Genomic DNA, 14111 nt, shown 5'->3' with positions numbered 1-14111 from the left:
GGTCCTTCCCACTGTCACTTAAGCAGGACTTCCCGCTCTGCCTCACAGCTACTAACATACTTTTTTCTCACCCAGGCTGATAACAGGAACTACAAGGCCTGCACCCAGTTGTTAGAAAATTCCTTCATGATTTTAATACACTCCCACTACTTAAAGATATTTCTTTTTCTGTTAAAATTTGACTTGACAGACTCTTCCATTAAATAATCCAATATTTTATCACTCAACAGGTTCCTTTAAAATCCTTCCTTTTTCTCTCAATGGTTGTTACCAAAAAATGTTACATGATGAAAGGTATCATACCTATGCTTCTTTGTATTTGCTTTTATTTTTGGAGATTATGAGGATGCTTTTTGCTCCTCATAGGAACAAAAGCTGGCAACCCAAGACTGTAATGCCAGATTCGTAGGACCCCAATAGACCTCCAGGAGCCAAATCCGATGCAATCACACAAGAGTTTTTATTGCAAGCTCGAGCCAGGACTCACAACCATTTCCAATGCAGCGGTCCTGGGAAGTGAGCCCTGGTCCTTTGTTCAGTGAGATTTTATAGTTTTTTTTTGGATACTCTATGCATCACAACATCACACAACAAATCATTCCACGCTGAGGGAAAATCAAACAACTCTTAACCTTGATTAGCACATTCACTGGAGGGGGGAAAAGTTGGGTAAGGGTGATTGGGTAGTACAAGAGGGGGATTCGTCTGAACTGATTGGTTTAATCTGTGAGGGGTGAATGTGCTAAACTGCATGGCTTCCCAACATGTTATCAATTACCAAGACTACTGGTGGGGTCATCTGGCATCATGTTATCAATTACCAAACTACTGGTGGGGTCATCTGTCTCATGCTGATTGGTGGTTGCTAGGGGGTTGCTATGGGTCCTCACCTAGCCTAATTGAGTCAGGGACACTTGACTGGCAGATCTCTCCTGTTATTTACAGACAAACAACTCAGCAGGGTGGCTGTGTGCCTAGGAGTGCTCTGTGGGTATTTCCAAGGACAAGGGTCAGGCCCCTCCCTTTGGACAGGCCTTGAGGTAGAAGCTGGGTTTTCAAAAATGGAGTCACATCAGTTTCTCAAGACAATTTTCTTGCAATGTTCCCGTGATGACCAAGAAATTCTTATTCTTCTCATTTCTGACTATATAAATACAGAAGATAAATAATGTACACACAAGGATCTTATTTTGGCTACACCCCCGTGATATCACATGTAAGAGTGCACTCATAGTTAATAATAAGTTACAATGGATCAAGATATTTTAAGAACCACATGGTTTCATAAGATTTACATAATTATGAGCATACCTTTATTCTTAATGCACATTTTTCCAGTTATTTAAATAATCTATAGTCTTAAATTAATAAGCTAATTAACATATATGTGCCTATTTGCTTCTAATTGTTTTCCTGAAAAAGGAAACATGTAATTTCTACTTTTACATATGCATTTCTCTGATGCTCTGCCTTTTATAGTTAAAAATATTTAAGATAAATGTAATTTGCTATACTTACTACATTATAAAGTTTGAATTATAACCATCAAATGATCTCTAATTCCTAAATTATTATTCAGAATTTTGTAAATGATAGACAGATATAATTCTATGAAGCAAAGATGTCTAGATAAATTCTTAGTAAAAAAATAATGATTATTTAGATTCTAAGATTTACAAGAATTATTCCAAATATAACCAACGAATTCTAAATGAGAAATTCTAGAAGGAAAAAAGGATGCTTCTACAGAGAGAAAGGATACATTGGAGAGTCATAAGAGGAAGAAAGAAATCATCTTTGGGTAAAAGAAAAGGTCTTTATATATTCTAAGATTTTAATGATAAAAGGATGTAAGCTAAGATTTTTGTCTACATTCTGACATGACAGAACTTATTAAACATTAAGCTTACACCTAATAATTTTTACTGTTTGAACAGGGACTAAATTTTTAGTGAATAAAATTTACATCCTTGATTAAACAATGAGTGTTTTTGAATACTACCTTGAGTTCCAATTTTGAAACTTCTGTTTTAAGACTAAGATTTATATGTGCTGCATGACCAATGTGATTCTGCAACCTGTACACTCAGAAAAATGAGAAATTATATCCTATCTGATTCAAATGTATATATCAAGGTTATTGTACTGTCATGTGTAACTAATTAAAACAAATAAAAAATAAAAAAAAATTGAAGTGAACATACATGTTTTTGTCTCCAAGTGGGATAGTTTCAGTTGGAGAATAAAAGCTGAATATTGTTTCATAAAAAAAGACTAACATTTAATTGATCTCAATAATTACTGCTAATTCTTGCATATGTTAGTGTTAAACAATAAAGTTGCAAACTTAATTGGAAATTTATTTATATCATGTAGGGTTCTCTGACTGGACTTATTTTCCATCAGATATATGATAAGACTTGTATGCTACTCCCTACACTGGGAAATAACCTTAATAAATTTTTTTAAAACAACTGACTCTAATATTCTAAAAAAATAAGGATAATTTGAGACTTTCTCTTAGGAAGGGATTACAAGTTTCTTTAATTTGTCCATTTTTACATGTAACATCAAAATGGATCAGCTAGTCTATATACTTACTGGAAAATTACAATGATTAATAAAAGATGTATACATTTTATATCTAGCTTCAACTATTATCATCAGAGAAGGACTTAAAAAAATTGCCTACTGGAAAAAAAGATCAAAGGGGACCTCTCAGACTTGATATAGACCAAAATAAAAAGAGAGAGAGAGAGAAGAGAGAGAGAGAGAGAGAGAGAGAGAGAGAGATTAAAAAAGTCCAAATACATGTATTGTAATGTTTCAAAATTTATGCCAAATATCTGACCTCACCTAGAAAGATATTATGCTTAGCTAAATTTTAAGGTAAAAGATCATCCAAAATAACCGTAAAAAGGATTTATCTTAACCATGTCCCAGTAACACAAAGTAGGGACAAACCTGAGAGTCCATCTGCAGCACAGAAAACTCCCCCAAGCAGATTAATATTCAACAGATAAACAAAATGCCACAAAAATAATTTTAGTAAGCCTTTAGAAAAATCCTTCTATTTCCATAGAGAGACTCGTAAAGAAAGCACACAGCATCCTAAACATATAGAGGGCCACCCAATTTCAAAGGATTATAGGAATTGGCATTACCCTAACCAAATTTAGCTGTTATCCCAAAATTTGTACAGAGATTAAATAGAAAATATAGAAAACATACAGACAGAAAGAGATTAAAATGCTAATCTTAGCCCCAAGAAAAATAAGCTTCCTGGGTAAAAAATTTTAGTCCTCTTCTAAGTTATAAACAGATTTTGGAAGCCTCTAAACGTTGAAACAGGGCCTTACTTTGAGCCCCTGTCAACAGTTTATAACTGAGGAAAATAAAAAATAGTTACCCTTAAATATTTGACAGACAGCCATGATCAGGTCAGTTCAATAGCCAGTAGTTAGTCTCAATAGAAAGTTTAAAACATAATAAACCCATTCTCTACCTTAACTAAAAACAAGGTAAGGACCTATATCACAAGTTCATATTTTTGAAATTAATAAAGTCATAAAATATACATAATTATTAGAGCCAATTTTGCTACATTAAGTAAAACTATTAAAGATGTTCATTCAACCATTTCTTTATATGTAAAGATTATTTTGACATAAGTCCTTCAAAGGTCACTGCTAGCTCAATGTCATATAAAATTCTAAATTAGATCACTGTTTTAAACCATACTGTTGACTTGTTTTTACCCATTAATATTTGAGATACTAACTCCCCATACTTAGGTTAACACTAAGTTTGATAACAGTAATGACAGTTTTTTCATAGATTGATAAACAAGGAACTATTCATTTTTCTATTTCATTTTTATTAATGGTAAAAAATAAAATACCTTTCCTGTGCTTATTAAACACATGTATTTCCTATCCTGGAAAGATGTCTCTTTCTCATATGTGTGTGTGTGTGTGTGTGTGTGTGTGTGTGTATCTCATGCCCTTAGTAAAGGCCAAATCTCCTAAATTAAAAACTCTGTCTCTCACTTAATTCCAAAATAAGATAATTATTTAAGTTAATCTAGAACTAGTTTCAAAGTACAAATTTTTATATATAACTTATTATGTTCTTCATTATTGGTAATTCTGTTAAAGTCAAATCAAGTCATACATTTAGTAAAGGCTAAACTTCTATTTAACATGGTTCCTTTCCAATTCATTAATGTTAAACTTAACATAACTTGTAAGTGACCTTTGTCAAGTTTTATGACCATCTAAAGATAATAAAACCCTTCTTATTATTTAAATACTTGTACTTTTGTCTATAACTTAAACTAATGATGTTATGGCATCCCAGGCCTCTACTCAGTTTTTTTAAAATAAAGAAAGGAGGAAAATAGGACCCCATAAGGACACATTAGATCTTACAAAATATTTAATTTTTTTCTTAATTGTGATATTGAGAGTCTTACTGCTGCTTAACATGATTTAGTAAGTTGAATCAAATTTCAAAAGGAAGAGTTCAAGTGGGTCATCATAGAATGGCTGAAAAACCTGATACAGAAAGGTAAATTTCCAGCTGCAGAGCTGGCAGCAATGCAGGTTTCACGAGCTTGACAGATAAGTAAAATTTATGAAGACTTCTGTGGATCCATTTCTCAGGTCCACTTTTAATGTGCTTTGCAATGTAAACTGGAAAGTCCACCCATGTAACTTAGATTGATTATATTGACTATATAGATTAATCATATTGACTATAATGATCAATTACCTATGTTAATCCTATGATACATGCTGGCTGTCTAAAAGTTTTTTTTTTTTTTTGAGAAAAAGCATATGAAAACCTGAATCTTCCAAGCATTCTGGTCCTTAGAAATTAAGACTATATTTATATATCTGAACAATTGTCAAAATAGAAATATTGTTCAAATAAAGTTTTCCTATATAGGCCTGTTATTCACAGACTGGTCTCCTAGAATTTACAAAAACAATTACATAAGGATGCCATAATTCCTAGGAACTTTGACCTTCAGTGAGATGGCATCTAAAAGGAAGTTTGATACTTAACTTCTGCCTCCAGAATTTTTGTATTACTGACAGACCTAAAACATCCTTAAATGTGAGGATTAAGAGAAAGGATGATAAATTTCCTGTAACCTATAAAAAATGCAACTTGCCTAATTGTATCATTAATCATAATAGAGGAAAAGGACATTGATCCTTCACAAATGTCCCATTGTCCTATTGTCAGCTGGCATTTCAGAACCGTGCTGTGCTGAAATTAATATTCAGGCTTTAAAACAGGTACCTGCCAATTAACCAGACCTAGGCAAGATCTTGATCTCATGATCCTTAAAGTGACTACTTAAAATATTATTGTTTCTACAGTTAAGGTCTTTGTGACTATGTCTCAAAACTTATAACGTGAATTTTCTTAATAATTTGAATTAAGTTACTTCCAAGATTCTCCATAGTCAGATGAATACTGATGGAAGGATTGGAACAAAGTTGAACACTCTAGAAGCCACTGTAATGAATAATACAAATGAGCCCTCTTTTGCTCTATGGTTTGAGGAAAGGCTTAAATGCCATGCCAATTAAATGTGTCTGTGTTACTATGGTCAAACACAATGCTTCCTACTAAAATTGGGAAAAGGTTAAAAATCTTCTGATGAGTGTTTGGCAGAGTAATGATAATAACCTGGGTCTTTTTGAGTCAGTTAAATGACTTCAATCCTAGAGAAATACTGAAGCATTCTGCATGGTATATTATTGGACTGTTATCTTTGCTATTAATCCTCTTTTGTATTGTGACAATATGATGTCATGCCCTCAGAACAAGAATCCAGGAATTCAAGATAACAACTCATTACCTACTCTTTCAAAGAAAAAAGGGGGAATATGTAGGAGTCACCTTGGATAGGAGCTATGCACTCACCTTTAAGTCCTGAATAAAGAGGAACTGGACTGATATTGTACCTATTGCAATGCAAGTGGACTCGAGTCTGCTCAGATAGAAAGGTGCAGCTCTGGGAATGGGCATTGCCCAACTGGAGTGGGCTGCCTCCTTGTTCCTTGGTAATCCTATTCTTTACCCTTTTTTGGATAGAATGTTCCATGGAACCTCCCCTTGTGTGTTCCAGTGGCTCTCTCTCTTTCCACAGACCTTAAGGTCGCAGAGTCGTCCCTGGATTTTGGAAAGGTACTTTTGTGTGCTTGCATTCTTTCTTCACCATTTTCTTAAGTTATTGAAGTAGTCAGATTTTGTGAACCCAATATAGGTCGCCAGCTTGGATAGATGGTGATAAAGAAGTAGTAATTAGGGTCAGAGCATGTCATAAGGAGACTGATGCCTTTATGGAAAGAAGGGAGAAAAATGAGTCTCTGCATACATGGACCAAGGAAGGCCATGTGAGGAAGACTGGCATGAGTGCTCCACCCCAGGACACAACCATGCTGTCACCTGGATCTTTGTCTTCCGCTTTTGAGAAGTGTGAGAAATAAATTTTTGATGTTTAATCCACCCAATCTGTGGTGTTATTGTAGCAGTCCAAACTGAACAAGACATTACCACTCACGGGGGAATCATTTTTTGCCTTTTTTTTTTTTGTCTTTCTAAATCAGATACTGTATTTCACCTTAAGGAAAATCAAGTGATAGGCTACTGAATAGTTAAGGAGATTATCAGCAAATAAAAACAGTACAACAATCCATAGGAAGTGTCATGATGTATTGAGAATATAAAATCGCATCAGCAAATACTTTCTGGCATTAGATATGGATTAAAACAATTCCTTACCATCACAACAATCAAAAGATCAGCAGTAGTCTCAAACCAGAGAGCTCTCCTAGGGCTCCCTATTGCTTCCAATACAGAATCATAGATTTCCTTTCGTTATTGTCTCAAAAAGATTCTGTCTAAATAGGATTCGTAGAAACTGGATAATAATCATTTATCTTGAGTTGTGTTTCCTATGGTTATGGGTTTCTTTCTACTTTGGTGTTGAGGTCTCCCTATTGAGAGTGGCCAAAAGCTATGATCGTCTCTGTCTTCACAGGATGGATGAGGGCAGGAGGGAGTGTAAAGCTCAGGTATGTGTGTCAGCTGAGATGATGAGGATGGGAAACAAAATCCATGAAACTTAGAGCCGATTCTTCCCGTGTTCCAGAGAGGAGAGGAGTGCAGTCAGGACACAGAGAGGAATGGCAGAGGTGACAGGGAGCTTGAAAATGTGTGTGTGTGAGAGGGAGAAGAGAGGGAGAGGAGGGCAGAGAGAAGGCAAGATGGGTAGAAGGGGAGAGAGAGCAAGAGAGAGAGGGAAAATGCCCACTGGGATTATCCTAGAATTAAGGCCCATGTGTCTTTTCCCCTAGGATTTCCCATGGGGGTTGCTGACTGGGTAGTTTCAGAGGATGGCTCTGGTGTTGATCATTAGGTTCTATTGCGGTCAGCAGCTGTGTGTGGTTTGGATTTGAACTGTTTTCCTGAATATTTGGCTTTAAGGAGAACTTTAGCATCATCGGTTACTGTGTCAAGGAGATAAAGTTGCAAATAATATATTTTATTATAGTAAAGAGCTGCACCAAGGGGGCCTCCACCATGTATAAAAAAATTCTTCAAATATCTCAATAACATTTCCCCTATTGTTTCTTCCTTCTCAGTTTCCAACAAAGTTGGAGATTTAATGATTTCTTTGAGTTGTTCTTCTGGCACTTGCAAATGCTTAGCCAAAGTTTTCAGGGATGCATCATCAACTCCAAAAAGGACTCGATAGCGGTTTAAACTTGCCTTCAGCTTCTCCACCTCATTGTTACTGAAGAAGATCTTGAAAGGTGTGAAGGCAGATACTCCAGCATTGAAGGCTTCTAGCCAGATATACTGCATCTGAGAATCCCGTTTCCTTTCAATGTCTGCCTCCATAATGTTAGGCAAGGAAAACTTAAAAATGTGGCGCTTTTGAGCAGGGAGATCCTTTATTAGGGTGTCCGTCATGATTGGGAAATCATACTCAGATAAATTGTTGTTGGAAATTAAGAATACTTGTGGTTCATCAATGTTATTCTTCTTCAGATTTCTCACACAGTCCTCTCGGATCTGCTGCAGGACGTTTTCTCTGTCAAAGGTAGTTGGCTTAGACATTTCTTCATTTCGTAAATCAGAATCCACCTTGGTTCTTACAAAGTAGAAATTCTTCTTCGTAGTTTTGATTGCCTTGGCCAAGTCTAGGTCAATTTTCTTGAATCGTGTAGCAGAAACAATAATGAAGAAGTCATACTCCCTAAATTTTACTTTGTCCAGATAATCTTTTGGCTCTAAATTAGTGGCTCCAATCGCAGGCAGCTCCCAGATTCTCACATTGGGAAAGTTTGGGTGTTTGTATGCAGTTCTCTCCATGGTCATCTCCACAACCCCAACAGGAGCTGCATCTTTTTCTTCATGTCCAACCCCTCTCAGGGCATTGATGAAACTGGACTTCCCTGCTCCAGACTCCCCTGTCACAGCAATGTCCAGTTGGGTATTGTCAATTTCTTTTAAAGCATACCTGATTGTAGAATTTGCCTCCTGAATGTTCCCTTTTTGTAGGAGTGACAGTATCAAACTGAAGGTTTTTTGAGAGATGATTATGCTTCCCATGTCGAAGTTGTTAAAATATGAAGTAAATCTAGGGACCAAAGCTTGGTGTTGAGCATCATTAGGAGTAGCAGAGAACAACTGACCCATGACTGCAAGCAAGCAAAGTAACTGAAAGAAAGAGGGAAGAATAAAGTCGAAAGGGTTATTACACCAGAGAACATCTTACAGCTTTGATCTTACCAAAAGTGCTGTAAACTCAGGACCATTATGTCCTTAGCTGCTTCAGTGTATCAGTCTGCTTTTTCTTGGTTAAATTCTTTATTAGGGAAAGGTTGAAACTGAAACAAAGTTAGGGAAAACATCATAAAAAACTGCATGTGTTTTTAACTAGCTTCAATCCTAATTCACCTAATCCTACTGCAGGACTCTAAAGCCAACCCAAGATATCATCATTCGGTATATTTCTCCTAATTATCAGGAATTTTTATTAACTTAAGTTCAATAAAATTACCAAACTGAAGTAACAATAATACTTCATTGTCCTCAATGCTTAATCAGATCAAACTTCCCCGACAGCCACATGGTTTGTTTGTATTTTTGTTTTGCAATATTGGTATAGGTCTAAATGTTAACAAAGGCAAGCTATTTTATTTGATTGATGCACTTTTCAAGTTTCATTGGTTTGCTTTTTGGTACTTCTCTTGGCTTTGGAACTCATGTTGGTGAGTTCTTGTCTTTCAGGAGTATTATTAACTTGTAATAATGGTTAAACCCACTAAATGAATAGAACATTTCAGCACATTTGAGTTCATGTCTAGCTCCCTTGTTGTCTTTTAAACAATTTTTTTTTATGAGAGTAATCTAACTGTACAGAATACTTTTTGAAATGCAACACTTCTTTGGGAAGAGTATCTGAGAAATCCTGCTACTCTTTAATGTCACCATGTGAGATCATTTCTTGTAATAAGTTTATTAAGATATCACTAGCATATAAAAACTGCATGTGTACAATTTAATGTTTTGATATATGAACTCTGTTAACTTATAATCAAAGTCCATTTATCTAACAAAACTAGCACCTCTACATTGTCTGTGTGTGTATGGTGTATAGAGTGAATATTAAGATCTATTCACATGGCAAATTTTAGGTGTATAATTAAGTATTTTTAATTATTATAGTCATTCCATACATTAGGTCTCCAGAACTTGTTCACATTGTGTAACTGAAACTTTGTATCATTTGCCCAACACATGCTTATTATTCCCTTCTCCCAGCCCCTGGCAACCACTCTCTGCTTCTATGAGTTTGACTACTTGGGATTCCACATATAAATGAGATCAGGAAGAACACGTTTTATGTGGGTAGTAGAACAGTCCAAGAATTTCTAATGTGACTTTAGTGTTAGATTTTTCATAATGTATTCCCAGATCCATGTGAACTTTCTTGGCCTGAGTCTTCAGGTGGAGAGCCACATTAGTAGAGCTCCCTCACCTCCCAGCTGCCAGTAAGTTGAGCTATTGAGAGGCAGCAGCAAGTGTATGAGTGTGAAATGAGAGGTGAGAACATGGCCTGCTTGCTGTCTCTTTGCCTGGGCTGTATTTCTGATGGTAGCTGCATCTGCCACTAAGAGAATCACTGCTAAGTGGCCTCAATCAAGTGTTCGTAATCCAATAGAGTTTTTTAGAAAATATTTCTCCCAGTCTTGCTCCTGTGCTAGCTTTGATAATGGCTTTTTATATTTCCTGGCTTCTGGTGCCTCACTATCCCTTATTGATTTGCCTCACCTGGGCTAACTTTCTGAAGTTGCTCTCGCATCAAACTCTCTTCATTTGAAGGCTTATTGATGAATCCTCCATATACTGTAATACATGTCTTATTTTCTCTTAAGTGAGGTGCTGCAAGGATATGTGCATCCTTTCCTCCCCAAGGATACCATGTATCTGAACAAGTGATACAAAAATAGAATAGCTGAAAATTCTGAATAAATATTCTGTTACCCAAATATATATTTGATTGTGTCATACCATGTTAAATGGTCTTGTCCTATTGTTTCTGAGTTTGATAGAGGGGTGACAATTACATTGTGAAGAAGACTACTAGCTTCATCAACAGAAATTAATAAGCTCTTGCCCTTGAGAACCTAAGTTGTTGCCCATCTCCAGTTTCTACATATGAGAGGTGGCTTAAGATTAACTGTGAAGATAGATTATGAGTGCCTCAAGACAATTCAGAGTTTTCAGAGAATACTAAATGCTTTCCCACTTTTCCATTGATGATTTGGTAATAGCATGTTCCACTTCAACTGAGTTCCCAAGGCAAAGTCTTGTGTCTTCCTTCCTGTCCTACCTCCAGTCTGTGGAGTCTTTCTCTATGCTTTGTTCCCTGGCTACTGGATATAGAAATTGGATATAGATTGGATGTAGATATACAGAGATGATAGAAGGGAGAAATAAGATAGTCTTTCCATATAGGAAGTGTTGGAATTATTCCTGCCTCTATTTCTAAGCTTCAAAGAGCCAAAGAAGATGAAAACAAATGCACTGAGGAATTTAGCTTAGATCCATACAGAATGAGCAAGAATAAACCCCAAAGAGCAAGAGTAAAGACAATAGCAGTGTTTCTCAGTTGCCATACAGGGACAGAGTGATTCACTTACTGCCACTAAAGTCCTACAAGAAACCTGAACTGCGGGCTCCACTGCAGAAAGGTGGAGTAAGCACTCTGGGAGCCATTCTGACTCCAAAACACCTCTTCTATACTTTAAAGGATTATGTGTTTAAGGAGCTTTGGCAAGACTGTCCAGGATAAAACCAAACAGATGATATTGGTGTTCATGCTCTCTAGAAAACTAAATCCATCTCAGAATTCCTCTGGCCCTGGTTGTTCAGAATCTCTCATGTTTTCTAGTAGAGATTCTGCATCCGCTCCTCAGAAATGGCCTTTGGATTCAGATGTTATTGATCCTTTAATGAATAAAAGAGATAGACTTCTCATTTGACATAGAGAATACAGCCAACATTAAATGGACATTTGAATCCCACTAAAGACAAATCTTCGGTAGGTGCCCCACCACCCTGCATCTGCTTCCATCCCCACCCCTCCTCCACTGTCTTCAACTCTCCTGCCTGTCTCAAATCCGCCTCAGACTGAAAAATTTGAACTCCAGTTTCCCTAACACTCCAGAAGGCTGGGGAACTCATGACCTACCTCTTGAAAGTTTAAATGAAAATGGTAGTGTCTATGAAGACCAGCACGACAAAATACCTCTAGGTCTTCTCTGGAAACCTTATCAGCTGGTTCAGTTCTAAAGTGTCCACAGCCTATGGAAGAAACCAATGTCTCACAAAAATTCCAGAAAGAGCTCTTAAAAAAAAAAAAAAAAAAAAAAAAGCCGGGCAGGGTGGTACATACCTGTAATCACAGTGGCTCAGGAGACTGAGTGTGGTGACTCTGCGACACACAGTCAGTCCCTCCAGGAGAAGTGGGCTGGCATGAAATAATCACACAAAGACAGAGAAATATCTTTTTCTTTGGGTTCTGTGATGGTCCCTCTGATCCAGTTGCCACAAGGCAAGGTAGGCAAGAGAGAGATGGAGAGAGCATGCCTCAAACCCAGGTTTTATTGGGGGAAGCTGTTCCAAAGTATATTCTGTCAAAAAAGGGCAAAGGGTAAAAAGGGTAAGGTTCCAACAAACAGGTTGGTGGGTGTAATTCAACCCCATCAGGTGACTGCCCACTCCAGAGCTGCACCTTTCTTATCAGATCAGAGGTAAAGTCCATTTGCATTGCCCAGCACCTCTTTAATTCAGGACTTAAAGGTATGTACATAGTCCTGTCCAGGGTGGTTCCTAACAGCTGAGGCAGGAGGATCATAAGTTCAAAGCCAGCTTCAGCAACAACAAGGCACTAAGCAACTCAGTGAGACCCTGTCTCTAAATAAAATACAAAATAGGGCTGGGGATGTGGTTCCAGTGCCCCCAAGTTCAATCCCTGGTACCCCATCCCCCCACCAGTCTAAAAAACATTAGGAAAAATACTTAACATTGTGACAATTAGAAGAAGAAGGAAGACGTTTGAAGAGCAGAAGAAATTGCCAAGCTGAGTAACTCCAGTCTGGATTGCTGTGAGGGAGTTACAGCAGGTTGCACTGCCTCCACGGTGCCTTCTTCAACATTGAACTCCCAGGATAACTATATTGTGATCGTCTGCTATAAGCAATGATGGAATTACAAGGACAATTCAATTCTGAGTATGATGAGAACAGGACTTTGCTTGCCAAGATGAAAGTGGCAGCTAGAAGTTTTATCAAACATTGTGCAAAACAAACAAACAAACAAACAAACAAAAGAACACACACACCGTTCTCCAGATAAAAGAGTATCAGAAGGTTCATGAAGAAGTCTTACAAGAATATCAGCCAATCAAGCACTGCAGTCCCGATTACTAAGGGAAATACAGATGTGAGTATCTTCATAACAAACTGGCTCACATCAAAAGACTAGTACTGGATTTGACCAACAGCAAGAATCATGGCTCCAGAACTCTGCTTGCACCAGAAGATATGAATTAACTTAAGTTTATTTATAGAAAATTACAAATGAGTTGCTCTAAATTCCTAAAAAGATGAAAGTTGATCCTGGTGAAAGTTTCAGTATTAATAAACTTGAGTCCCGACACCCCCCATTTTACTTTGCTTTCCTGCATTTGAAGCTGCTTTTTTTCTGGTCCTTTCTTCACATTTTCAAAACTTATGTTTGTTAATAGAAATAATTATTTAGATTTTGGAGCTCCAGTGTCCATAACTCAAATCAATTTATTTCCTTGAAAAACTTATTATTTTTTTACTAGAAATAATTTTTAGTACATAGTTGGGGCTCCAATGTCCACACTTAAAAGTTGTGTGTGTTAATAAAAAAATAATGTGCAAGGTGAAATGCTTCTGGAGAAACATAAGCCTATTTTCTGAACTTTTATGAAGTGAACTCTTTGCTTTCAATAGTAGAATATTTAGAAATTTGCACAAAATTAAAAAAAATTAAAAAATTATTTTGGAGGGTTAAAAACAAAATTGTATGAGTTTTTATGAATGTTTATGAGTTACATAGGTTGATTTGATATGAAATATCAAATCTGCCCTTCATTACAATGGCTATATTAAGGTATTGACTAGTTGTGTACTGTGTGTGGTTAATCATCAGCCACACTGCTTCTCAGTGATTAGAGCAATGGGAAGGACATTGTGGTCTGCCAGTGTCTGGAAGCATGTGCCCAACCTGTGTGCAGAGGTGATGTAGATGAGAGCATTTATGAAAGCAAGAAGATGCTACTCTCTAGTAGGTCAAATGCTTAGGTTAAACAACTGACCAGGGTTACTGTAGGTTTTTTTTTTTTCCCTGTCAAATTGCTACTTCTATTGTGAATGACAAAAACATTTCCATTTCAACACATTCTTATATTTATAAATGTTGGGCAAAATTGATATAAAAATAAAACAGATCTATTGTTTGGGGGCAAAATTGTAAAATTAAATGTG

At 36.6% G+C, this 14111-nt stretch overlaps 1 protein-coding gene and 1 pseudogene across 1 annotated transcript; one reads left to right on the top strand and one right to left on the bottom strand.

Moving 5' to 3' along the window:
- Positions 1 to 7434: 7434 nt before the first annotated feature.
- Positions 7435 to 8724, bottom strand: LOC143400399 (interferon-inducible GTPase 1-like). The gene has a single exon (XM_076857636.2). It carries the CDS (start codon positions 8722 to 8724, stop codon positions 7435 to 7437), a length of 1290 nt encoding a protein of 429 aa, XP_076713751.2.
- Positions 8725 to 9293: 569 nt separating this feature from the next.
- LOC143400398 (RNA polymerase II elongation factor ELL2 pseudogene) lies at positions 9294 to 13153 on the top strand (annotated as a pseudogene).
- Positions 13154 to 14111: the final 958 nt, after the last annotated feature.

The sequence above is a fragment of the Callospermophilus lateralis genome, chromosome 5 (assembly GCF_048772815.1).
Source record: "Callospermophilus lateralis isolate mCalLat2 chromosome 5, mCalLat2.hap1, whole genome shotgun sequence".
Lineage (NCBI taxonomy): Eukaryota > Metazoa > Chordata > Mammalia > Rodentia > Sciuridae > Callospermophilus > Callospermophilus lateralis.
Note: the sequence above shows the minus strand (reverse complement) of the source record. Positions and strands in the feature narration are given on the sequence as shown.

Bases quoted from the DNA above. Each gene is read 5' to 3' on its own strand.
- LOC143400399 (XM_076857636.2), bottom strand. From the start codon at position 8,724: ATGGGTCAGTTGTTCTCTGCTACTCCTAATGATGCTCAACACCAAGCT.